Source organism: Thamnophis sirtalis, unplaced genomic scaffold (assembly GCF_051295495.1).
Source record: "Thamnophis sirtalis isolate CommonGarterSnake01/CBP01778 unplaced genomic scaffold, rThaSir2_p1.2 scaffold_19, whole genome shotgun sequence".
In the NCBI taxonomy this organism is placed as follows: Eukaryota; Metazoa; Chordata; class Lepidosauria; order Squamata; family Natricidae; genus Thamnophis; species Thamnophis sirtalis.
Window position 1 is genome coordinate 1,055,116 of NW_028261399.1, and position 27,285 is coordinate 1,082,400.

Consider the following 27,285-nt stretch of genomic DNA (forward strand, 5'->3'; position numbering starts at 1 on the left):
AGTTTCTAGTCCTCATGCACCACAATGAAAACGTGCCAAACAGGAATGTAGAGAGATTGCCGTGATAAGGGTCTGTGTTTTGGGGGGCCTCGGGAGTCATTCCCAACCTGCCCCCCCTTCCCTTGTCCCCCTCCTCCCCATGTACGGTGTCCCATAAGATGCCACTCACCCTCACACGCCAGGCCTTGGCGGACCAGGCCGAGCATCAGCGATGTACAACGCATGCACTTGGTGTGGGCCGAGAAGCTGTGGGTTTTGAAGCTGTGCGTTTTGGGCTAGGAAAAAAACAACAGGGAGAAAGTTTGCAGGATGCTTTCAGGTTAACAGATTAGCAGAGTTGGAAGGGACCTTGGAGGTCATCTAGCCCAACCCCCAGCCCAAGCGGAGACCCTACACTCTTTCTGACAGAGGGCAGTCCAGTCTCTTCTTGAAAGCCTCCAGGGATGAAGCTCCCACCACCTCCGAAGGCAACTTCTGTTCTTTACAGATTAATAGACTTGGAAGGGACCTGGTAGGTCATCTAGTCCAACCCCATCCCCCCCCCCGCCCAAGCGGAGACCCTACACCATTTCTGGCAGATGGCAGTGCAGTCTCTTCTTGAAAGCCTCCAATATATATGTCTTTTCTTTGCAGAAAAAGGACAACAAACTTTTAAATTTCAAAAACTTTCACGATGAAGCCCTTAAGTCTTCACCTTAAGGGATGCCGAATGGCCACTCTCGCCAACGGGGGCTCCTGCCTGCATGAGAAAAACACAAAAGCGTAAGAAGAAGTTACGGGGAGCAGAAAACATAGAAATTGAAATACTTTGCGCTAACCTGGTTTCTGAGTTTTGCCCATATTTTTTTCCCAGGTTCAAGGGGGAATCTCTTCCCACTGTCCTCCGGCCCCACATCTAGCCCCAAGCCACGTTTTATCAATCCTTTGCTGATTGTTTTGGCGAAATCGTTTATTAAGCGATGCCAGCTGGACAGAGAATGAAGAAAAGGGGCCAGGGAGAAACACAACAGCCGTAGTTTTGGATAACTATATTGGTTTTAAAAAATACAAATACTGCCCAGTTGCCATCAGAGCACAAAGCACCCCTTGGCAGACCCCTCCCCCGACAGCACCCCAAGTTAACAGCACAAGGAAAAAGGGAGGGGCTTCCGGGGGGAGGGGAGAGCTTTCCGAGAAGGATGGAGAAAGAGCGTCCGGCTGGAGCAAAGACCCCTCCTCAATCAGTAAGCATCTGCACCAGGCAGGAGCAAGCAGTGGGCTGGTTTAGTTGGTGCCCCCTCCTCCTTTCCCACCCACCCCCAGTTTAAAGGCAGGCTTGCTCTCCCCACGAAGGAGGCAGGGCGCCCCTCAGCAGCCGGGGGTCTCCCTCCTGCCAGGGTTCCTGAGGAAAGAGCTTTCAAAAGGCGCCTCTCTCCAAGTGCAAACGAGATCAAGGGCAGGAGAAAAGGGGGGCTGGGGGGGACCCCCGAGGGATGCAGAAGTCAGAGGGACCAGAACTGGTTCCGACTGCAATCCCAGCTGGAAGCAATAGCAATAGCAGTAGACTTATATACCGCTTCATAGGCCTTTCAGGCCTCTCTAAGCGGTTTACAGAGAGTCAGCATATTGCCCCCAACAATCTGGATCCTCATTTTACCCACCTCGGAAGGATGGAAGGCTGAGTCAACCCTGAGCCAGTGAGATTTGAACCGCTGACCTGCTGATCTAGCAGTAGCCTGCAGTGCTGCATTTAACCACTGCGCCACCTTGGCAGAGAGGCAAAGAACCATCTCCTCTGGGCCAACTGGGCAGGATAGGTTAGGGGGTGAGGCTCAGGATTGGCTCCCTCCGGGCATATGGGACGTACGTGAAGGGGGGCAGAGGAAGTCCAGGGGTGCCTCTAGAGGAACTCTGCAGCTCTTCCTCCTCCCTGGGAAGCCGTGCAGAGTCGGGGGAATCGTCATCCTTGGTGAGAAGTCCTTCCCCATAGGAGGGTCCACCGTTTCCCAGCAAATTCTCAAAGGGGGAGAAGGGCCCAGAAGAGCCATCCAAAAGGACTCGGGGGGCAGGGATCCCATCCATGGATCCTCTGGGGTGGGGGGCAATGTTCCCTCTAATTTTTTTTCAGTGTGTGCGGAAAAGTATAGTGTTTGAGGATTTTCATTCCTGAGCACCTGAATTTTTTTCACAGATTTCACCCAAGACAACAACAAAATCAGTGTTATTTGAAACTCAAAGTTATGTTTATTCAAGGTATTAGCTTAATTTAAAGTGTTATATAATATATAACTATATAATATATATAGTAAATTGAGGACTACTTGTATTCAAGTTCAATGGATGACTCTCTATGGGGAAAGGATCAAAACTTCCCTCTATCCACATTTTCCATACTATGAATTACTTTATATGCTTTATACTTCCCCCACTTACTATCCAATAGTCTGCAGTGATATTAGCAAGTTATGAATAAATTACCCATTGATGTAGATTAGCAATTGGGGTACATAAACCTATTATTTATTGAGTTGCACGTATACAACATTTATATATTGGATGGCTGTAAACTATATTTAACCATTTGTTTTTATATGATGATCCAAGAACTGGAACCATTTGCTGTATCAATGCTATGGATGGTAACACCTAGCTGACCATGGCTGATCCCCCAAAAACTAGTAGAATCTTTACTGCTGTCAAAACAATCCACATGGAGGTTAGGCCAATTTGAACTTGCTAAAGAAATCTGATCAGTCACCTTTGAGAGGATGAAGCAATAGAAAATAAACTTGGCTTTCAATATATTAAATGGCTCATTTAATATACAGCCCTTTCATATGCAAATAGTATAATAATGCATGGAATGTGTGATGATTTGTAAGTACTAATTTTCAGATGTAAAAATACAAAGATGCATAAAAGATGCGAACCAATACCGTAGCTTAGTTTTCTATTTCCTGAAAATTATCCCTTTCTTCTCTTGTGCCATTGGTAAAAAAACAGAAGACTAATTCAAAGCATTTAAAAAGAAAATACATAATGACAGCATGCAAGTGTCAGCAAAACCCTCCCCCTGACAGATAAGGGAAAGAGGTATATGACCCTACACTTTCAGAATCAACCAGAAAGGAAACCCCTCCCAGACTAAACGTGGGTGTGTGTTGGCCCTGATCCAAGCTCTTTCTCCAGGTCCTTGGCGAGAACAGGGGAGCGCCACTCCTTCCCCCTTCCCCAACATTGGCTGTTGCGCTTCCGCTTCCATTAGCAACGTGGTTGTTAAGTGAATTGCGGTAGTTTTTAAATTAGTAATGCAGTTGTTAAGTGAATCACTGCAGTTTTTAAATTATTAACACGGTTGTTAAGTGAATTACTGCAGTTTTTAAATTAGGATCACGGTAGTTAAATGAATGGCTGCAGTTTTAAAATTAGTAACACGGTTGTTAAGTGAATCACTAGTTCTTAAATTAGTAACATGGTTGTTAACTGAATTGCTGCAGTTTTTAAATTAGCAATGCTGTTGTTAAGTGAACCATTGAAGTTTTTAAATTAGTAACATGGTTGTTAAGTGAATCATTGCAGTTTTCAAATTAATAACACGCTTGTTAAGTGAATCACTAATTTATAAATTAGTAACACGGTTGTTAAGTGAATCACTCGTTTTTAAATTAGTAACAGGGTTGTTAAATGAATCACTGCAGTTTTTAAATTAATAATGCAGTTGTTAAGTGAATCACTAATTTATAAATTAACACGGTTGTTAAGTGAATCACTAGTTTTTAAATTAGTAACAGGGTTGTTAAGTGAATCACTAGCTTTTAAATTAGTAACACAGTTGTTAAGTGAATAACTGCAGTTTTTAAATTAGTAATGCAGTTGTTAAGTGAATCACCGCAGTTTTTAAATTAGTAACGGTTGTTAAGTGAATTGCTGCAGTTTTCAAATTAGTAATGTCGTTGTTAAGTGAATCGTGGCAGTTTCTAAATTAGTAACACGGTTGTTAAATGAATCAGAGTTGGAAGAGACCTTGGAGGTCATCTAGTCCAACCCCTCCCCCCCCCAAGCCGGAGAGCCTACAGTGTAGGCGGGGCCAGGGCTGCAGGCGGCGGCGAACAGGAAGGGAAGCGAATGCCAGTCAGCATCCCTGCCTTCTTCCTCCGAGAGCCGCTTCTTTGCCAGCCTTTCAGCTGATCGTTGCCAGGCAGCCCCCGTGACACGCGGACCCCTCTGCCAACAGCAGAGAGCCCTATGGGCAAGAACTAGTGAACCTAACTCCCGATTTCCCCTCATGAATGGAATAGTATCATATAAATATTCCTGCCAGAACCTTAACTAAAATTAAAGTCTCTCCTGGGCTAACTCATTGCTCTAATCAAAAGGACCGAATAATATGTGACCTCCATATACTCTTCAGAATGGACAGAGCAAAAAATTCTGCACTTAGGGAAAAAAAACAGACTATGAAGGAATTTAAAAGACTTTAAGTCATAAAACATATTTTTTTTCCATTTAATCCATTAAACATTTCTATTTCTTACCCCAATTGAGCCCATTTGGTGGTACTGCCCTAGTCAACCCACAGCTATTCTCATGCCATAAAATATCCAATGTGGCCATTCAATGTAAAGAAATTACAGTATCCCTTTGAATAATACTATAGAGCTTGGTGTGGTTTCGTATATCCAATAAGTCCAAATACGGGGGTTATAAACCCTGGTTAGTATATTGCATGAATTTAGCCAACTGTGTTTTATTCTATAAACCATGGCTTAATGTGACTTTATAGTCTAAGCATTCTTAATGAGTGAAAAACATTCATACATGACCCTTAAAATATGTCTCATTGTCAATCAGAGAAGAACTATGTCCATAGAAATTCTTCACATAATACTTACTGAGAGACAGAAAAAGTCCTATTTGGAAATGATAGTGCTGCAATGAAAGGTAAGTAAAACATAAGCAGACTATGTGGAAAAACACTAGAGTTAAAATCCAGGGTTCAGACCAATCCGTGTCCTATGAAAAAAACCGAAGATAAATTTATCAGAATTATAATTGCAGATGAGAACCATTCGCTGACAAAAGTTTCCAACCACATCTATGTTTACAAATATACTGAATGAATGCAACCTGCAGCCCATTAGAATCCTAGGTCTGCCTTATATCCCCCCACCCTCAAACAAGAGTCAAATGTTCAGGAACAAAGGAACAAAGAAAGGGTTGCCTCCCCCCCTTTCTCTCTCTCAATTGTTTCTTTTTCCTCTCTCTCATTCTCTCCCTCCATCGTTTTCTCATTTCTCTTTCCCCCTTTCTCTCGTATTGTTCTTTTTCCTCTTCTCCTTCATTTGTTTCCCTCTCTCATTTCTCTTTCATTTGTTTCCCTCTTTTCCCTCTCTCTCATTCTCTCCCTCCATCGTTTTCTCATTTCTCTTTCCCTCGTTCTCTCTTATTGTTCTTTTTCCTCTCCCCCTTCTCTCTCTCATTCTCTCCATCATTTTCTCATTTCTCTTTCCCCCTTTCTCTCTCTCATTCTCTCCCTCCATCGTTTTCTCATTTCTCTTTCCCCCTTTCTCTCTCTCATTCTCTCCCTTCATCGTTTTCTCATTTCTCTTTCCCCCTTTCTCTCTTATTGTTCTTTTCCTTCCCCCTCCTCTCTCTCATTCTCTCCCTCCATCATTTTCTCATTTCTCTTTCCCCCTTTCTCTCTCATTCTCTCCCTCCATCGTTTTCTCATTTCTCTTTCCCCCTTTCTCTCTTATTGTTCTTTTCCTCTCCCCCTCCTCTCTCTCATTTGTTTCCCTCTCTAATTTCTCTTTCATTTGTTTCTCCCTTTCCTCTCTCTCATTCTCTCCCTCCATCATTTTCTCATTTCTCTTTCCCTCGTTCTCTTATTGTTCTTTTCCTCTCCCCCTCCTCTCTCTCATTTGTTTCCCTCTCTCATTTCTCTTTCATTTGTTTCCCTCTTTTCCCTCTCTCTCATTCTCTCCCTCCATCGTTTTCTCATTTCTCTTTCCCCCTTTCTCTCTCTCATTCTCTCCCTCCATCGTTTTCTCATTTCTCTTTCCCCCTTTCTCTCTTATTGTTCTTTTCCTCTCCCCCTCCTCTCTCTCATTCTCTCCCTCCATCATTTTCTCATTTCTCTTCCCCCTTTCTCTCTCTCATTCTCTCCCTCCATTGTTTTCTCATTTCTCTTTCCCTCGTTCTCTCTCTCATTCTCTCCCTCCATCGTTTTCTCATTTCTCTTTCCCCCTTTCTCTCTTATTGTTCTTTTCCTCTCCCCCTCCTCTCTCTCATTTGTTTCCCTCTCTCATTTCTCTTTCATTTGTTTCTCCCTTTCCTCTCTCTCATTCTCTCCCTCCATCATTTTCTCATTTCTCTTTCCCCCTTTCTCTCTTATTGTTCTTTTCCTCTCCCCCCTCCTCTCTCTCATTTGTTTCCCTCTCTCATTTCTCTTTCATTTGTTTCTCCCTTTCCTCTCTCTCATTCTCTCCCTCCATCATTTTCTCATTTCTCTTTCCCCCTTTCTCTCTTATTGTTCTTTTCCTCTCCCCCTTCTCTCTCTCATTTGTTTCCCTCTCTAATTTCTCTTTCATTTGTTTCTCCCTTTCCTCTCTCTCATTCTCTCCCTCCATCATTTTCTCATTTCTCTTTCCCTCGTTCTCTTATTGTTCTTTTCCTCTCCCCCTCCTCTCTCTCATTTGTTTCCCTCTCTCATTTCTCTTTCATTTGTTTCCCTCTTTTCCCTCTCTCTCATTCTCTCCCTCCATCGTTTTCTCATTTCTCCTTTGCTCTCTCATCTCTCTCTAGAAACCTGCACTAGACCACGGAGGTGATGCAATGGTCCCATGTGGGGAAAATGGTTATAAATCACTTTCGGTGCCTTTGCAAACTTCAAACAGTCACTAAATAAACGGTTGTAAATTGCGGACTGTCTGTACCTGCCTGGCTACCCAAATCTCTCCAGCTGCTCATCGCATGGCAAAAACTACTATAATCACCCCCCCCCGTCGTGCTTTTTACCCCCGCAGACGCCCATACAATAACAACTGTCCTTGGGTGCCAGATTACAACCGTCGTTGCCTGCCGTTGCTTATCGGTCGCCCCGATTTCTTCCTGAAACCACACGGGGAGCGGGCAGTTGGGAGAGACAGCGAGCTCAGCCTGACTGGCTGGCAAAGCGGACGATCCTCCCCACTCGGGATTCTCTGGACCCCCCCCCAAACCCCCCCCTTAAGCCCCTCCCCCCTCTGGACAGCTGCAACCTCCCGCCCCCCCTCCCCGCCTGGCAGGGTCAAAGAACAAACCCCCCACCCACGCTTTTCATTGCAAAGCGCTGGTTTCCCCACCCAAGAAACCGCAGAGCTCCTTCTCCTCTGGCTCCAACTAGGGAACGGCTCCACCCGCGGGATGATCGTGGCTCAGCCCAGCAAGAGCCGGTCACCCCGCACCCTTCCAGCAAAGGCTCCGCGGCCAGGAATTACCGTGAGGACCCTGGTGACCCCGATGCCCGGCAGGCGCCCTGGGGACTCCAGGATTGGGGAAGAATTCCTCCACCTCCTCAGCCGAACAGGCCTCCCGAGTCTGTCGGTGAGGGACGAACGGAGGTTGACTATGAAGCACAGAAGAGGAATTGGCTCCACGCGCAGCCCAAGGCTCGCGCCCCCCTTCTTCGCCGTCGCTCTGCGGTCCGTTCCGAGAGAAAGCCGGAAGTGTTCGTTGCAACTACTTTCACCTGTGGCTCTTTGGGAACGTGGGATGGGTATTCTCGCGAGAGCCGGCCAGCTAAGGTTCCTCCCTCTCACCCGACGCTGGCAGTGACTTCTTTCTCGCGAGATTTCGCTAGCCTACGGTTATGTAAATGGGGCGGGGCGGGTGTGGCGCGGCGTTAAAGGTGGTGGCGGGAGGGCCCGCCGGGCGCGCCTCCCGTGGCGGTCTTGGCTGAAAGACGGGCGGGAAGGGGGAATAGGAACAGGCGCGAAGGGGGAATAGGAACAGGCGCGGCGGCTTCTCTGAAAAAAAAGGAAAGCGTCGAGAAGGGCAGGAAAGTCAAACTAAGCTCTGAGGAAAACGCTCGTGTAATTTGAAGGGCAGAACCGCTTTTGTAATGGCGTCTCTTGGGAAGGAGGCCAGGAAATTGGGGAGGGGGGGCGGGGAGAGATGAATGCAGGTTGTTCGGGCGACAGCTGCGCCTTGAACGCTTAGCCTCATTTCAGGGACTTAGTATTTACCGTGTGTTCCATTCGAGCACTCGAGGCACCGACAGACGTTGCGGAGGAGAAGCGAAAGGAAAGCCGTGAAGAAGGCTGAGGGGGGGGGGGCAGAAAAAAAGCAGGGAAAGACGCCTATGAGAGCAGCCCGTGTGATTATTGTGAGTGGAAAGTTAATGTAGAGGACTGGAACGAGAATTTTAGGTGCGGCTTCCTTGAACTTTACGGGTGGCCTATACACTTTATTCTCTCAGGCTGCTTCTGCCCATCTAATTCTGCCTCCTTTTGCTTAGCGGCATCGATTTTTAAAAACAAAAAAGAGCTGAGATCTTGTGGAGTTAATAAAACCCTGAGTAAAGTAAATACATATATATATATAAAGGAGAGTTTACTGACAATACCTTACGGTTTGTCCCACTTGTTGCAATCAAGGGCTCAGATAAAAAACACCTGATATTCTCAGTCTCTCCAAGCGCACAAAATGTCTTTTCTCTAGCTAGTATCGCTGTGCCTGCAGGAATAACTTTTTGTCTTTTTCATTGTCGCTCTAGCAGACAAGTTTGGTTTTTGGTTTTATTAGAATTTGGTTTTATTAGAATTTGTAGGCCGCCCTTTTCCCTGAGGGGACTCAGGGCGGCTCACACAAAACCGGGAAGGGGGAATACAGACATTAAGATACAACATATAATAAAATAGTAGGCAACATACATTCATCATTCGGGAGGGGTAACTATCCTTATCCCCAGGCCTGACGGGCGAGCCAGTTCTTCAAGGCTATGCGGAAGGCTTGGACGGTGGAGAGGGTACGAATCTCCACGGGGAGCTCGTTCCAAAGGGTCGGGGCAACTGCTGAGAAGGCCCTCCTCCTTGTAGTTGCCAGCCGACACTGGCTGGCTGATGGAATGCGGAGGAGGCCTAATCTATGGGATCTTATTGGTCGCAGGGATGTAATTGGCAGAAGGCGGTCTCTCAAGTATCCAGATCCACTGCCATGTAGGGCTTTATGGGTGACTAATAGCACCTTGAAGCGCATCCGGAGATCGACAGGTAGCCAGCGCAGCTCGCGGTGCGCCCTGGTGCGTTGTCAACGTTACTACTAGTCTTGGATGCCGGCTGCTTTGGCTGCTGCATGTTGGCCTTCTGAGCAAGTCCATTTCCAAGTGTTCTGGAAGCTCCACTAGGAACTGAAGGAAGAGCAGCTACAGGGGCTGCTGGCTGCTTCTTGCTGGGAACCCTGTTTGGTGGCTGGGGGGGCTTGCTGGCCTTTTGCTTGGCAGCAGGGGGACAAGCAGTTGCCACCCCACTGGTCTGCGAAACTGAGGTTCCGCTAGCAGCTCTGCCACCGTCATCCATCTTCACATTCACAGGCTCCAGGCGGGTGGGATGTGTCTGAATGGCTTGGCAGGTTGTAGTTTTCACTTTGGTCCTTTTAGGGAGCCCACGTCAAGAGCAAAGCAACTTTCAGCTTGCTGTGGCCAAGGTAAACCACCTCATTCAAACCGCACACTGCCAGGAGCTCGCTTGCCTTGCGCCGGGGAGCAGCGCTAACCGTCCGTGCAGCCTGAGTCTGTTCTCAGCCCCCGCCAGCCACAGTCCACCTCAGTCCACAATTCCTGCAAGAGGGCTTTGGCCTCCAACCTTGTTAGCTAAACTCATTTGGACTGCAGTTCTTCAAACTCTGTTTGGCAGTAAGCTAGTTTGAAGACGAATGTAATTCCAGTTGCTCTTGGGAAAATTTGCTCAGTAATGTGGAATACACCGCCCCCCCCACGAAATTTTTGGGGATATTCAAAGGGGGGGATGGAATATTTCCCCTAAAGGAGAAATGGGGGGGGAACCTTAAGGGAGGCAGAAATCAGCCTGTTTCCCTGCCCCAAGAAGAAACTGAAGCCAGTTTATAGAAATGCTGATTTGTTAATCTATTCAGAAGGAGAAGGAAAGAACTTCAGATAAGCAACACAAATCAAGCGTTGATAAAATTAACTTGAAAGCCTAGAATTTATATTTCCCCTTTTGCCTACAAAACTAGCCATGACCCCATAGGAATATAGACCGTATAAAACCCATCCACTCTAAACTTCCCAGAACCTCACATGGTTGGTGGTTCTGCCGCTTCATTATATCCTGGCTTGGAACGGAATCTGGATATTTCTTCCAACGACAAGTTTGCTATCTGAACTGAAATGTATTTTTTTATCTTCAGAAAAATCTGAAATGTCAATTGGGGAGAGAAGGCATATTGTGTCGCTTTTTCTTCAAATAGTTCTGAAAATTGCAGCCAGAAGGGGATTGTTCACTTTGCCTCTAGTAGTCGTAAATAAAACCTGGTTAGATCTAGCACTCAATTCTATCATTAACCACATTGTAAATAAGGCATTTAAGCACCCTATTGTTGAAAGGGGGAAAGCATTTTAAAATCAGAACAGCTGAAGGTAAATTTCGCCTGCTGCTTCATTGGAGGGGGGGAGGTGTTGAGTTGAAGATCAGGTAGTTCAGTCATTTAGAATTTGTTAACAAAAACATCTTTATGCTCGATTAGTGGAATGTGAGGAAGGTGCCCTCTTGGAAAAGATTGTGATTTGCCTGAGGAAGTTTTAGCTCAGATCATAGTTGTTTTTTTGCCTCCTTGCACCAACTTAGGTGGCAATTTACTAGCAAGCAATCGGTTTATACTCTAGCTTTGGAGTTTGGAAAAAATCTCTCATCCAAAAAGGCTTAGTTAAAAATCAAGATTATTTCTAACACCCTCTAAATCTTCCCTTGCGTTTCCTATTTTTAATTAGTTTTTCCCTTCTGAGATCTTTAATACGCTGATTCTCCGTTTCCAATAAACTGACTTGGGTTTTTTCCATAAGGGGGGGGGGGCATGCATGTTCTTTCATTTTGGTAACCTGATTCCAGAGTGATTTTGGGCTGCTCCCAATATAAAGCAGTAAAATGTAACAAATTCAATAAAAGTAACACAATGGCAGCCTGTAAAGACTTTTAATTTAGTAAATAACATCACATGTCTGAAGGTGAATCTACATCTACACACAACTACATATATTAAAATGCTGTATTTGTATTAAAACAGTTCATTTATTTTGTAAGGATATAGATTTAAGGGCATAATGGGTTATGTACAAAGTATTTAATTATTCCATACTCCACCTGAACTCGCATTGAAATTTGATAAAAAGCATAATTTTGTTTTAATAAACGGGTTCAGAGGAATGTTTGTAATGATTACAAAAGAACATTAAAATATACTTTTTGCTAAAAATTTTCATCTTTTTCCAGAAACCTATCTGATACTAAGAATTACATTGTTAATTAGCCAAATAGGTCATATCAAAGGAACAGAATAAACCACAAAACATTATATAGAAAAGCCATCTGCATAAAATGGAATACAAACATTAAATGAAGAAAACATGATACAATGTTTCTGTTGTCCCTACAGTTTACTTCTTCTGACCCACGATATGTAGATTTCAACTATTTTATTCAAATAGAGGATTGCTATATGATTTTCAAATTCTGAGCACATGAAATATGCTGCTTTTAATATAAGTGTCCTAAATAACCAATATGTTAAAAGTTCTGGCCTAGAAGTCAAGAGACCAGTTCTAGTCCACTTTGGGGGATCATCACCTGGTCCTACAGACAAACAGGAATGCAATCCCAAAGTATTTACAAGAATCTGAAAAATGATAAGAGCCTGATGAACCCATAAGCATTTAATTAAAAAACAGGAACAAGTTCATATGACAAACACAGCAACCCACATTATTAAATTACACTTCTCATATAAAAGTTTGAATAAAACGTCCACAAAGTCCGACAAATTTACAACCAAGCAGATTTAGCCTAGGCATTCACAAAATGGAGGGAGACAAAGCATGTATTGCAACACAAACCACATGATTTATATACTGCAATACAAATATATTTATAACTGATATTAGGAAGGCTGAGGATTTGCCTCATGTCACAATGCAACATTTTCTCACTTTTGTTTTACTGAAGTTTGTACCAACAATAATTACTTTTGTATCATGAAAATGTATAAACTATTTGTTATATGCTATGATAATTCCTAAATGGAAATTAATCATGAGTGGCAATTATGTAGCTAACCAGTTTTATGAACTGGTACTTATTAAAATTTACTTGTTCATTTTGGCATATTTGATGCACATCATCATAAAACCACGAACAACTCCTGTATTGAGCTATGATAAAACAGTGCGTTAGAGAAATTCTAATAAACATATGAGATGCCTTATGACTGGTTCAGAATGAAATAGTAGTCTATATAGCAAAATGCCATATAAGAATTGCTCTAACAATGGGCTCAAAATGAACATGATTTTTTTTCATAGAACTGTGAGAACATAAGACCATTTATAAAGGAATGTAAAAATCCCTAACTTCCAACCTCAAGTTAATAAGGGTGACAGAATAGTTGGTAACATAACCAGTTACAAAAGATAGACTTATTCATTGACTTTTCTTATTTTCTCTCCTTGCTTTCCTTTTCTGCTGTATTGTCTTTAGTTCCGTCATTACTTTCACTGTTTTATAAACCCAAGCAATCTGAAAAGCAAAAACAGATTATGACATGTGAAATTCAATTCCTGATTGTGTTCTCATTTCTCCGGGGGCCTCTCTTTATGCAATCCAAATCTCCAGACATTAAGAGAAGATGCTATCAAGCTTGGTAAAGCCCAATATTTCAAGTACTGTCAATTTTTCCAAATGAGAACAAAACCTCATTAAAAATACAGAATGTTACGAAAATGGTAGTGAATAAACAGCAAAATCATCCTAAGTCTTTGTTTCCTCAAAAAAAAAAAAATCCCACTTTCTAGTTCTATCTACCTCAAACACCTCACTACTTAGGATTTTACAGATTAGAGAGATATTTTAATTCGTATAATCCTCTACAAGAGGGGTGAATTCCTGATTCTTCTTAGGTTTTCTAGTGAAACTTCTCGCATGCAAATACATTTAATGTTCTTTGAAAGGATGGGTATTGCTGGTTTCCATTACTACCCTGTTTTGAGATGATAATAAAAGACACGGAAGGTATGTTGAGCAATGAGGAAATAGAAATGTTTGGTTCCTGAGAGAAGCAGATATACGGTAAGAAAAGGAACAGTGATATGATGGAAGCAAAAGATGCTCTTAAGTTTTTTCTGAACTTATCATGAATAAGTGCTAGGATGGTTGCCATTACACCAACACGGAAAGAATTCTTTTCACAGCTTAAAAGGCAGTTCATATGAAATCCTGACTCAAGAACAATTTTTATAAACATTGAATATGTAGAATGAATAAAGTGTTTCTATGAAAAAAAATGGATTCTCATTGCTAGTAGAGAGTTGAGAAATGTTATTCTAAGTAAATGCATGCCTCCCCCATACATCCCTTAAAATACATCACCTAAATCATTCCTTAAATATTCCGTATGCCTTTGGGCTTAAAATGTGACTGTACCAATAAAGGTCCCTGTTTGAATTGTCCATTACCTTAGTAAGGGAGGAACATGACAAGGAATCGCTTTATAAAGGAGCACTCTCTGCTTCTGCTTATAGAAATCTGATAGCAAAGCCAGTCATTTTCATTTTTTTCATTTTATTAAGATTTATAGGCCGCCCTTTTCCCTGAGGGGACTCAGGGCGGCTTACAATCACAAGGGAGGGGGGTGCAGTATCAAAAGACAAAACAAAATGTGAACAAAGGAAAAATAATAAAACACAACTTTCGTTCAGCAATCAACACTCGGGCGGGTAAATTGGGAACCTATCCCCAGGCCTGCTGGGAGAGCCAGATCTTGAGGGCTGCGCGGAAGGTCTGGATGGTGGTGAGGGTATGGATCTCGACGGGGAGATCGTTCCACAGGGTCGGAGCTGCAACAGAAAAGGCTCTCCTCCGTGTAGTCGGCAGTCGACATTGACTGGCGGATGGAATTCGGAGGAGGCCCAGTCTGTGCGATCTAATTGGTCAGCCCTTGGTCAATTATTATTGACTTTATATGTGCAAAAAGAATTTGCAAATGCTATTTAGTACATCAGCCTACCTTTACCTGTGAGTTTGGTACCAGCACAGCTATTTTGCCCTCGCCCCATCTTCTATTGGCACCCTTTTGTACTGTCCATGTCCAGTTGCCACATACTTATATTTCTTGCCAGGAATCTTGACCTAAAAATGAGGATGAAAAATTGCAATTTCAGTGGTTAAAACCCAAATCCTTACTATTCTTCCACCCTACAGTTTTTGAAGTGCTTTGAAAAAAACTAAGTTTGACCATTAGCCATCAAATATGGGCTGATTTCATGCACTGTGCTTCTGTTCCTTTTTCTTTGGCCTGGAAGTTTAAACAACCGTTCATTATTTGATACCAGAAAAACCCGAACCTATGTCTGTGATGGCAAATCTATGGCATGCATGCAAGAGGTGGCATGCAGAGTCCTCTCTGTGGACTTGTGCGCTGTCGCCAGCTGATCTGATTCCTGGCATGCCGGCTAACTGGTCTTCATGGGTGCCAGAGCGCCAGAAAATAGGCCAAAAAACAGGCCATTTTCCAGACCATTTTCAGCCCATCTTTTGGGCATTTTTGGGCTGTCTTGAGCTAAAAGTAGCCACAAAAATGGTCCCAAAACCAGCCCAAAAACAGACATGGATGCCCAGCCAGCTGGTGTTCAGGTTTTCGGTGCTCCGGCATGGCCAAAGACCAGCTGGCAAGTGCATGCATGCACACTGGCCAGCTGTTGTTCAGGTTTCCAGTGCGCACACATGCATGTGCATGCATGCACAGTCCGGTTTGGGCACTCTGTGCCAAAAAAAATTCACCATCACTATCCTATGTCAAAAACCAAAATCACCTCAAACCTCTGCAGAAAAATAGCTCAAAAGTTAACAAGCAAATCTGCTGAATTGTTATTCCAGATGCTCCTACACTTTAAATCAGGAGTCCCCAATTCCCAGTCCAGGGATGGGTACCAGTCTGCAGTCATTCACAATTATTTATGTAAGATATGCAGTTGCATACATTCCCCCCCCCCCCAAAAAAAATAAATAAATAAAGGCAATAAATAAAATGAGAACAGGGTCAAGAATAAAGTTAGAAAAAGCAATATGGAAAAGAGAACATAAATATACATTGTAAAGGGGAATTTTGGTGAGTCCTCTATCCCCCCTTCTGTTTCCCATCCACTCTTCACTCCTTAAATATTTGTGTTAATACTTTACAAAGCATCGGAGGTTTTTCTTTATTTAAATCATCCATGGTTTTCGATCTCGACTCTCTTCCTCAAAACCATATTCCAAATTCCTGGATCCTCTTTACTGTGCAATATGTTCCATATAAGGGAGAATTTCATTATTATTATTTTATTGTATCCTGCCTGTATTATTTTTGCAAGTAACAAGCGGCAAACATACCTGAAACTCCTCCTCTTCTATTTTCCCACAACAACCACCCTTTGAGGTGTTGGGTTGAAAAAGACACAACCTTCTGAGGTTGAGTGGGGGGGACACAGTTGGCCACTAACATGGAATTAAAATTTATATCCAATCTATTTTCACAGAAAATTAAGAATATATTTGCACAACTAGCTTGGAGGTAGTTTACTTGCAAATTTTCCTTCCCTGCGTTCAATCCCTCTCCATCCCCTTTTTGGATAAAGACATTTATACCAACCAAACAGATGATGACAATGAAGAACATAGAATTCTGATTTGTGTGGAACTGGGCAGGAATACGTGACCCAGGATTAGTCAATGTGAACATTTGTTTTTAGCTCCATAGGTAGAAGCAATGTGCCTCTGTATGTCATTTGTTGGGAAGCGCAAGCAGGAAGATGCTATCACACTCCTGACCGGTTGTGAGCTTCCTCGGGCAGCTACTATGCTTCTGGCAAAATAAAACACTGAATTAAATACATATTTCACTTGATATAGTGGAACAATTTTCCTTTAATACCATGAACAGGAGAGCTTGCATTCAATGAGCTGAGGAGGAGCCAACTGCATACAGCCACAATAATGGGAGAAAAAATCTTTCTTTTAATAGTCACAGGGTGGCTATAGAAGTCCTTCAAGGGTGCTTTAATTTGACAATGCGTGAAGCATCTTTTCAAAGCTACATTAAGGAAGAGTAAAACTAAGCTCCTGTGTTGTTTCATTTTGCATCACTTCTGGGCCCTTTTCCAGCAAAGCCCCACCAGGCTTAACATGGATGGCCACTTATACAGAAAAAATTAAGCTTCATCATAGCATTTCTCCCAAAGGAAGCAGCAATCCTCACCTTAGAATTTGCATCTGTTTGGGGGTTCTCCTTTTGCTCCCAAAGGCTTCTTATGTTCACAATGTCTCCAGCCACAATGTCCTAGGAAGAACACAGACGTGATGAGAGATGTTTGAAGTGCCCTCTGTGAAAAGGTCTTTATGTTTTGCAAGTCAGGTCAAATCTAGAGTCCATATAGGTTCCATTTGGTTGATGACATTTATAACCGGACATCATTTTCATCACAAGATCAATCTCTGTAGAAGAAATTGTATCTTTCCAATGGTAGGGATTTGACCACATTTCAGACATTTCAGACATTTTCAGACATTTATTACGATTTATAGGCCGCCCTTCTCCCTGAGGGGACTCAGGGCGGCTTACAATCACGGGAGGGGGGTGCAATAATACAAGACAAACAGTGAGTAAACAAGATAAATTATAAAACACCAACTTGCATTCAACAGTCAAGCAACACTCGGGCGGGTAATTTAGAAACTTATCCCCAGGCCTGCTGGGAGAGCCAGGTCTTAAGGGCTGCGCGGAAGGTCTGGATGGTGGTGAGGGTACGAATCTCAACGGGGAGATCGTTCCACAGGGTCGGAGCTGCAACAGAAAAGGCTCTCCTCCGTGTAGTCGCCAGTCGGCATTGACTGGCGGATGGAATCCGGAGGAGGCCCAATCTGTGCGATCTAATCGGTCGAAGGGAGGTAATCGGCAGAAGGCGGTCTCTCAAGTACCCAGGTCCACTACCATGGAGTGCTTTAAAGGTGGTCATCAATACCCTGAAGCGCACCCGGAGATCGACAGGTAGCCAGTGCAGCTCGCGGAGGATAGGTGTAATGTGGGCGAACCGCGGTGCGCCCACTATCACTCGCGCGGCTGCATTCTGGACTAACTGCAGTCGCCGGATGCACTTCAAGGGCAACCCCATGTAGAGCCCATTGCAGTATTCCAGCCTAGAGATCACAAGGGCTCGAGTGACTGTTGTGAGAGCCTCCCGGTTCAGGTAGGGCTGTAACTGGCGGACCAGGCGAACCTGGGCAAATGCCCCCCTGGTCACAGCCGACAACTGATGGGTAAAAGTCAGCTGTGGATCCAGGAGGACTCCTAGATTACGGACCCTATCTGAGGGGTGTAAAATTTGACCCGCCAGCCTGAGTGTTGGAATATCAGCCAAATTGTTGGGAGGGAAACACAACAGCCACTCGGTCTTGTCCGGGTTGAGTACCAGTTTGTTAGCGCTCATCCAGTCCTTAACGGCCTCAAGGCCCCGGTTCATCACGTCCACCGCTTCATTGAGTTGGCACGGGGCGGACAGATACAATTGCGTATCGTCCGCATATTGGGGGTATTTTATCCCGTGCCTCCGAATGATCTCGCCCAGCGGTTTCATGTATATGTTAAATAGTAGGGGGGATAAGACCGAACCCTGCGGCACCCCATATGTTAGGGGCCTCAGGGACGATCTCTGCCCCCCCGACCAACACCGACTGCGACCTGTCCGAGAGGTAGGAGGAGAACCACAGTAAAACAGTGCCTCTCACTCCCACCTCCCGCAGTCGTCGCAGAAGGATACCATGGTCGATGGTATCGAAAGCCGCTGAGAGGTCAAGGAGAACCAGGATGGACGCATGGCCTCCATCTCTGGCCCTCCAGAGATCATCGGTCAATGCGACCAAAGCAGTTTCAGTGCTGTAACCGGGTCTGAGGCCGGACTGGAAGGGGTCAAGATAGCTAGCTTCCTCCAAGGCCCGTTGAAGCTGGAAGGCCACCACCTTCTCAACAACCTTCCCAATAAAGGGGAGGTTGGAGACAGGACGAAAGTTGTTTAAAATGGCTGGATCCAAGGATGGTTTCTTCAGGAGGGGTCTCACCACCGCCGTTTTAAGTACGGCGGGGAAGTGCCCCTCCCGAAGGGAGGCGGTCACGACCGCCTGGATCCAGCCATGTGTCACCTCCCTGCTGTTGGCAACCAGCCAGGAGGGACACGGGTCCAGAATACAAGTGGAGGCACTTACAGCTCGAATGGCCTTGTCCACATCCCCAGAGGCAACATCCTGGAACTCAACCCAGAGATGGTGTGGCAAATGGTCCTCCTGTGTCTCGGCTGGATCTACTGCGGTGGAGTCCAAGTCCGATCGAAACCGAGCTACTTTGTCCGCCAAGAATTGAGCATAGTCCTCAGCCCTACCCTGCAAGGGGTCTCCCGCATCCCTCCTATTGAGGAGGGAGCGGGTTATCCTAAACAGGGCGGCTGGGCGTGACTCGGCGGACGCAACCAAGGCAGAGATGTATGATCTTTTAGCAGTTCTTAGTGCTCGGACATAGTCCTTGGTGCAGGTAGTTAAAAGTGCTCGGTTCGCCTCGGACTTATCGGACCTCCACAGGTGCTCTAGGCATCTCCTCCGGCGTTTCTTCTCCCGGAGCTCCTCGGTAAACCAAGGAGGCCTCCGGGATCCACTGACCCGGAGGGGCCGTAGTGGCGCAATCCGGTCAAGAGATTCCGACGCCGCCGAATACCAGGCGGCAGCCAGAGTCTCCGCCGAACTGTGGGCGAGAGTATCAGGAATGACCCCAAGCTCCGTCTGGAACCTCAACGGGTCCATAAGTCGCCTGGGGCGGAACCACCTGGTCGGTTCCTCCTCCCTACGGTGGGGGTTTGGCCTCCGGAAGTCAAGCCTCAGTAGGCAGTGGTCTGACCACGACAGGGGTATGATCTCATTACCCCTCAGACCAAGATCACACATCCACTGCTCCGAGAGGAATACGAGGTCGAGCATGTGACCCGCTGCATGGGTTGGGCCCCGAATTACTTGGGTCAAGCCCATGGCTGTCATGGAAGCCATGAACTCCTGCGCCCCATCAGAGCGTTCACCGAGCGATGGCAAATTGAAGTCCCCCAGAACTATAAGCCTGGGGAACTCAACTGCCAGCTCGGCTACTGACTCGAGGAGCGAGGGGAGGGATGCTGCAACGCAGTTGGGAGGCAGGTACGTTAGCAGCAAACCCACTTGACCCTTGAGGTCCAACTTTATCAGCAGGGACTCACACCCGACAAGCTCCGGAGCAGGGACCGTACGAGGTAACAGAGACTCCCGGATTACAATAGCCACACCGCCACCCCTTCCCTGGGCTCTCGGCTGATGAAGCACCTGAAATCCCTCTGGGCACATCTCTACAAGGGGGACTCCTCCTTCTGTGCCCAGCCAGGTTTCAGTAATACATGCCAGGTCTGCCCTCTCGTCAACAATTAAGTCCCGGACGAGGGGAGCTTTGTGAACAACAGACCTGGCATTTAGCGACAACAGCCTGAGACCAGGGTCCTGACTGCTCGCGCCATCTGGTCTTGGAGTGGGACTCATAGGGCCGGAAGGAGGGATCTCTGTGATGTAGGGAACCCTCCTTCCCCGGTAATGGCCCGCCCTAAAGTCCCCGCCGTATCTGCCTCTCCCTGTCATGACCGCTATGCTCCGACCCACTCCCGTGGCCATGGTCCCCCCAACCACCCCGGTACCCCCCGCCTTCCCCAGCAGGTCCTCCGAGTCAAACATTCTCATTTATCCACACTAACAGTTCCCACGTGAAATTTAAAACATATAAAAATACAAAAGCAACAATTACTAAAAGTGGGCCATTCATTCAATTCCAACCAACTCCCATGCACTCAGCATACTATTTTAAAAAATTGCGCAGTTATAATATATAGTAATATGGAAACAGTGGAGGAAGCGGTAATCTGCTCCTCTCCCTTCCCATGTCCTGGGGAGGTGTCCTTGGCCACCAAGTCAAAAGTGCGTAACATATAAGGTGGCCGTACACAAGCAAGATTGAATGTGAAGCTCCAAAGTTCGTAAAAGGCAACCATGTAGTCTTACCCCGCTGGTGGAGGTTAGCGGGCTGTATATTCAAGAGTCTCTTTCCTAAAGGTAGATGAGGGCCCCAATGTAGGGGACCAAAGTTCGAGGCTGACTTGTGCCACTCTTGCAGATGGAGGGAAAAATGCTGGTGTTTTCGGGGCTCAATCCTCGTCACTGCAGCCGCCATCCTCTATCGCTCCCTGCCAGCCAAGCCACAATCCTACTCCTCCCAATGGTCAGGCAAGCAGGGAGCAAAGTCCGGAGGGGGCCACAACGACGCAGAGCCCAATTCGAAGACCGTCCTCTTCCCTGCCCGGGAAGCACACCAGTTAGCCTAGGACAGCCAGGTCTTTCCTAGGGGCCGCAGGAGAAGGCAGCAGATAATAAATAATAGAGTAGGTAACAGATAGTAAGGTGAGCAAAGATAGATCTGAGGGGGGGGGGCGTCTAGGACGGTAGCAAGCACACCATTCAATCCGCAGTTTCAATGCAGCCTCCGACAGCCCCCTTCTTTAAAATGAACAACTAAATTAAAATTAGCCCCTCTCAGCTCACTAGTCACCAGGGCTCACAGTCACAGTCACAGTCACTCAGCTCCAGCGAAGTCAACAGGCTGGCCAGAAAGGAGGATGTAAGGATGTAATGCTGTGAGTCAGCTGTTTGGCGCCGCCATTTCCCTCCATGCTTTCCTCCACATGAACAAGGATTCACTTGTGTCCAGTTTGTGGATTCATTGTGCAGCGTATTTTCTACATTGATTGGCAGAGGCTCTCTAGGGTAGCCAACAGGCTGGAGAAGGGGGCGGGTAAAAGCTGTCAACCGATCAATGGGGTGCATAGTTGGCCCAAATGCTGCTTTTCTTTGTACTTTGTACGTTCTTTGTTTCTTTCTTTTTGCTCCAGAACCATCCATTCGATTTGAGTTTTTGAGTTTTGAGTTTTGAGTTTTATTAGAATTTGTAGGCCGCCCTTTTCCCTGAGGGGACTCAGGGCGGCTCACATAAAACTGGGAGGGGGGGAATACAAACATCAAGATAGAAACATATAATAAAATGGTAGGCAACATACATTCATCATTCGGGAGGGGTAACTATCCTTATCCCCAGGCCTGACGGGCGAGCCAGTTCTTCAAGGCTATGCGGAAGGCTTGGACGGTGGAGAGGGTACGAATCTCCACGGGGAGCTCGTTCCAAAGGGCCGGGGCTACTGCTGAGAAGGCCCTCCTCCTTGTGGTTGCCAGCCGACACTGGCTGGCCGATGGGATACGGAGGAGGCCTAGTCTATGGGATCTTATTGGTCGCAGGGATGTAATTGGCAGATTTCTTATCCGACTTCTTATTCTCTGACATTTTGATTCTTTCTCTCAGTGATTATATTACTTTTTGACAGTGCCTCCCACCCCCACCTCCCGCAGTCGTCGCAGAAGGATACCATGGTCGATGGTATCGAAAGCCGCTGAGAGGTCAAGGAGAACCAGGATGGACGCATGGCCTCCATCTCTGGCCCTCCAGAGATCATCGGTCAATGCGACCAAAGCGGTTTCAGTGCTGTAACCGGGTCTGAAGCCGGACTGGAAGGGGTCAAGATAGCTAGCTTCCTCCAAGGCCCGTTGAAGCTGGAAGGCCACCACCTTCTCAACAACCTTCCCAATAAAGGGGAGGTTGGAGACAGGGCGGTAGTTGTTTAAAATGGCTGGATCCAAGGATGGTTTCTTCAGGAGGGGTCTCACCACCGCCGTCTTAAGTGCGGCGGGGAAGTGCCCCTCCCGAAGGGAGGCGGTCACGACCGCCTGGATCCAGCCATGTGTCACCTCCCTGCTGTTGGCAACCAGCCAGGAGGGACACGGGTCCAGAATGCAGGTGGAGGCACTTACAGCTCGAATGGCCTTGTCCACGTCCCCAGAGGCAACGTCCTGGAACTCAACCCAGAGATGGTTTGCCAAGTAATCCCCCTGTGTCTCGGCTGGATCTACGGCGGTGGAGTCCAAGTCCGAACGAAACCGAGCAACTTTGTCCGCCAAGAATTGGGCATAGTCCTCAGCCCTACCCTGCAAGGGGTCTCCCGCCTCCCTCCTATTAAGGAGGGAGCGGGTGATCCTAAACAGGGCGGCTGGGCGTGACTCGGCGGACGCTACCAAGGCGGAGATATACGTTCTTTTGGCAACTCTTAGTCCCCGGATGTAGTCCTTGGTGCAGGTAGTCAAAAGTGCTCGGTTCTCCTCGGACTTATCGGACCTCCACAGGTGCTCTAGGCGTCTCCTCCGGCGCTTCTTCTCCCGGAGCTCCTCGGTGAACCAAGGAGGTCTCCGGGATCCGCTGACCCGGAGGGGCCGTAGTGGCGCAATCCGGTCAAGAGACTCCGACGCCGCCGACTGCCAGGCGGCAACCAGAGTCTCTGCCGAACTGTGGGCGAGAGTGTCAGGAATTACCCCAAGCTCCGTCTGGAACCTCAAGGGGTCCATAAGTCGCCTGGGGCGGAACCACCTGGTCGGTTCCTCCTCCCTACGGTGGGGGTTTGGCCTCCGGAAGTCAAGCCTCAGTAGGCAGTGGTCTGACCACGACAGGGGTATGGTCTCATTACCCCTCAGACCAAGATCACGCATCCACTGCTCCGAGAGGAATACGAGGTCGAGCATGTGACCCGCTGTATGAGTTGGGCCCCGAATTACCTGGGTCAAGCCCATGGCTGTCATGGAAGCCATGAACTCCTGCGCCCCATCAGAGCGTTCACCGAGCGATGGCAAGTTAAAGTCCCCCAGAACTATAAGCCTGGGGAACTCAACTGCCAGCTCGGCTACTGACTCGAGGAGCGAGGGGAGGGATGCTGCAACGCAGTTGGGAGGCAGGTACGTTAGCAGCAAACCCACTTGACCCTTGAGGTCCAACTTTATCAGCAGGGACTCACACCCGGCAAGCTCCGGAGCAGGGACCCTACGAGGTAACAGAGACTCCCGGATTACAATAGCCACACCGCCACCCCTTCCCTGGGCTCTCGGCTGATGAAGCACCTGAAATCCCTCTGGGCACATCTCTACAAGGGGGACTCCTCCTTCTGTGCCCAGCCAGGTTTCAGTAATACATGCCAGGTCTGCCCTCTCGTCAACAATTAAGTCCCGGACGAGGGGAGCTTTGTGTTGTTTTTTTAAAAAAAAGTTACCTTGCAGGGCATTGATTTTGCAGATGCCTGAGCCATTTCACCAGTCTCCCAGAGGCTTTTTATGCTGGCCACTGCGGCACTATTGGTAGGAAGGTCAATGGAAGGTTGGCGCACTGGCTTCGGAGTTTTGCTGGAGATCTGCAAAATAATACAAGGGTGAACTGGCTTTCTAGTTTCAAAAAAACCTCTCTCTCATAGTCAAGTTTCTTTATGAAGCACTGAGTTGATGCATCCGTTAGGGAGAATCAGCATTATGGTAGCCATCCAATTTAGCAACTGATCAGAAAATGTCCATCCCTCACAGCCTTTGTGCCAATATAATAGCAATAGTGCTTAGAGTTATATACCATCCCATGGTGCTTTACTGTTCTGACCTAGGTTTCCTGAGAAAGCATAAACCACAATCTTAGTCCCCCAAACCCTCTTTTATTTATATGGCTGTGACTGATGATCATTCACAGCCCAACAGAAGATTCCGACAGATGTCTGCTCTAGTTGCCATAGTCTTTTTGGGTAACGTTGATAAGCACCCACCTTTATCTCCCTTAAAATGCTGCCAGAGACCTAATTGCCAATTAGTTTTGCAAGGCCAAACCTAGCAAGAGTCATATGGAACTTATCAGATCTTGAACCTACCAGATGAACTAATTGCTTCCTGCAAAGGCTCATGTACATTTGCTCCTTTTTTTGTCTTATGGGGGGGGGGGCAATCATCTCCAAGCCTTTCTCCCAAGTCATCCCTTTTTTCTTAATTGTTCTTGCCTTCTGGCAGCTCTGTGCATGTGCACACTGGGAACAGGCTCCCACTGTTCCTCTGCCTTGCTGATGTCAGGCTCCGGAGGCTGACATCACTATCAGATGGCCCTCGTTCCCTCTCTGCCTTCAACACAGAGCCTTTGTCCGAGCCTTCCCCAGACTTGAGGACTGGCCCATGTTCCTCCCCAACCTCCTCACTGTCCGACTCTGCTGCCGGCTCCACAGGCCGCTGGCAGACCACAACATTTACATCCCTCTCTGGGTAGTTTACAATATCAGCACATTCCCCCCTAACAATCTGGGTCCTCATTTTACCACTCTCCAAGGGATGGAAGGCTGAGTCAATCTTGAGTTAGTCAGGATCAAACTCTGCTGTGGGCAGAGTAACCTGCAATACTACATTCTAACCTCTGCACCACCATGGCTCTAATCTTTCATCAATGGCCATGCAAAGAAAAACAGTGCAAGAAAGCTCAAACACCTGTGGCGCACACACATTGCCTTCATTTCATAGTCATAAATCAGTTACATCAGATAAGACAAAGGATAATGCCATCATGGGTTAGAATACCAGAAGAAGGTGGATTTTAGCCCATTGGGAATTAATTGCCAAACAAAATATTATAATACAACTCTACTTTTTTGGCTGCCATGGAAAGGAGGACATCTGCAAAAACACATCAAAAGCTAAAATCTTGCATGGGTGACAGTAGTGCTCAGTTAACTTGCCAATGAGTGAAAATCAATGGACTTATGCTTTTGAATGGGCTTGCTGTAACACATTTTTTAAGATGACTCTGAAAGTACTTCTTTGAAAAGCTTGTCAAAGTCAGTGAGTTTAAACTCACCTCAACGGCTTGAGTGTATTGCTCAAGTTTATCATCAATCTTGGAAACTGGAAGTGGTGCTTGGGTCTTCTTCATACTGTTACTGGAAGGAAAGAAGATGGTAGAAAGGGTGCTTACCACAGACCCAACATTTCAGAGCCTAAACACCATTGTTTATTTAGAATTATGACCAGTGATTTCCACAATTTGCATAGAACACATAGCACGCTGAATGGCAATGTGGCTTACTTATTTATGGCTTAGTTTTTGGATGAACCCCAGCGAGGATGATTTTCTAAATCATGATTCATGGTTATCTGTATCAAATGGAGTTTATTTAGTAGCCTTTAGTTAAGCAAACCGCAGTTTACTATGTTATATAAGCATACACAAGAAGAACAAGTGGCAGCACAATTCAGAGTAATTTGTTGACTGAACCCTGATTAGGTTTGGCGGAGGGGCCCCCGAGGGCTGCCTTCCATGGGGAACAAGCACAACTCGGCAGCCATCCGGGGTGGTGGTAGTGGTGGGGTGTTTCCCAAATGCAAAGGGCTCTGGCTGTGGGGCCAGGACCCCCCCCGGGAGAAATTTTGGGGTTTTGTGTTGTTTGTAGAATTTTAAAAGAATTCTAGAGACGAGGTTCGGAGTAGAAGAATAAAGTTCATTTTTATTATCCAAAAATCAGAGCTAATTTGAAAACGGTTTGCAAAGCGTTGGTGGGTCTCACCCTGGCTTCACCTGAGTCACAAAGGAGAGCCACACCAAATTCGAAAGTGAAACAGTAGTTATACCCTCCCTAACTCCTCCTACTCCTCGTCAGCTAGCCTGACGAGGGTGGTTACAGACCAATCAGAGACAATAATTACCCTATCTTTTACCTTATTTGAGAATACAATTTTTAACCAATTAGCCCTTGGCATCCTTCTGGCCAATCAAGCAATCACATTTTCCCGCTCAATTCATAGCCACTCCTCTTACAGTTCATTGTTCTCCTCTCAAGTATTTACATATTCCTTCTCTCCGCCATTACCACGTGGTATAGCTCCCCCTAGGGGACTATTTCAGTAAAATATAAACACTTTATATTATATTATTACTCCAGTGTGACCGTGTTGTGCCCAGGATTTCTTCCGTCTGTTAGTCTGCAATGGAGATTAAGAGTCCGTTCAGAGGCCCCCAGTGACAATGAAGGCAAGCAGACAGCCGAAATCATCCTCAGTTGTAACAATTGTTTTCATTATTCTCAGGTGTAGAAATTGAAATATTTACACCAACAAAGGAGAATCTTTGTAGCTCAGAGCTGACACGAGGGATCCTGGGGGGCTCCCCGAGTTGGCTTGTTTTCTTGCAGGCGTTTCAAGGAAGCTCCGGCAGCACCAAGGATCCCTGAAATACTTGCCTGCCTCTCCTTGTTTTAAACAAAAGGGCCAAATAACTTTAGTAAAGCCAGTCCTTATTTATTGTTCATTTCATGAACTAAATTGACAGGCCATCCATGTCACAGACTCTGGGCAAACTTCCCCTCTGTGTGGACTGGGTGGAAATGAGGAGATCTCGGGAATCACAGGGTGGAATCTTCCCCAGCATTCACGGCTACTGAAAGAAAATACAAAACAAATGCCTCTTAATCAAAACCTGAAATGGGAAGAACGGAAGTTTTGCCTTTGTGTCCATTGGACACTTCAGACCACCTTGCAAATTTAGCCTTCAGCTGGTTAACCTGCTTCCGTTTAACAGGCTTGTAAATCTAACAAGTAAAGAGAGAAATGCGTTCAGCCTCAATTCCAGTGTAATCTTTTATTTCTGGAATAGTTAAATGTAACGTGGATTCTACACTGGGCTGTGTTTTAAAAAGTCATCGCGGGCTCCGGAGGAAGCCGGGGGGGTCAAAAGGGCCAAGTAGGAATCTGGTAGAAGAGAATAATTTTAGTTCAGGGTTGAACTGTGGGGGCCTTGGGGCTTTCTGGCCTTGGGGCTTTTCTGCGCTGATGAAGTTACCTAGTTTGGTAATGAAACATCCAGGTTCACAGAGCACCAAGGAGCCCCCAGATCCGAATCCAGCATCTCCAGCCCCAGGTGGGGTCTCGGTCCGGGTGGCGCCAAGCTCTGCTTCTTCCCCTCTTCCTCCCTTCTCCAGAGCCACTGCAGTGCCAGCGGAGATCCGGGCGAGTACAACCTGCGTTCTCGCACAGTGTTGTGTGGCACATGTGGGCAGCCGGCAGAGAAGTC

The 27,285-nt window shown here is 46.4% G+C and overlaps 1 protein-coding gene and 1 long non-coding RNA gene across 5 annotated transcripts; both read right to left on the reverse strand.

The window, feature by feature from the left end:
• Positions 1 to 235: 235 nt before the first annotated feature.
• On the reverse strand, positions 236 to 7,702 carry LOC148042279 (uncharacterized). The gene is made up of 4 exons (XR_015695224.1): positions 7,458 to 7,702; positions 4,872 to 4,992; positions 695 to 739; positions 236 to 275 (listed from the first exon to the last, which is right to left on the reverse strand). It is a non-coding gene; the product is annotated as an uncharacterized LOC148042279 (long non-coding RNA).
• A 3,500-nt stretch (positions 7,703 to 11,202) lies between these two features.
• LOC148042280 (lymphocyte-specific protein 1-like) lies at positions 11,203 to 27,184 on the reverse strand. Of its 4 annotated transcripts, none has more exons than XM_087703058.1 (6): positions 27,055 to 27,184; positions 25,078 to 25,159; positions 23,474 to 23,611; positions 16,480 to 16,560; positions 14,257 to 14,372; positions 11,203 to 12,764 (listed from the first exon to the last, which is right to left on the reverse strand). In XM_087703058.1, the coding sequence occupies exons 1-5, from the start codon at positions 27,072 to 27,074 to the stop codon at positions 14,280 to 14,282; spliced, it is 414 nt and encodes a 137-aa protein (XP_087559184.1). In that variant the 5' UTR covers positions 27,075 to 27,184; the 3' UTR covers positions 11,203 to 12,764; positions 14,257 to 14,279. The 4 variants fall into 4 exon arrangements, with proteins under 4 accessions (XP_087559184.1, XP_087559183.1, XP_087559182.1 ...); XM_087703057.1 differs by having other exon boundaries at positions 14,251 to 14,372; XM_087703056.1 differs by lacking the exon at positions 14,257 to 14,372.
• Between the last annotated feature and the right edge of the window lie 101 nt (positions 27,185 to 27,285).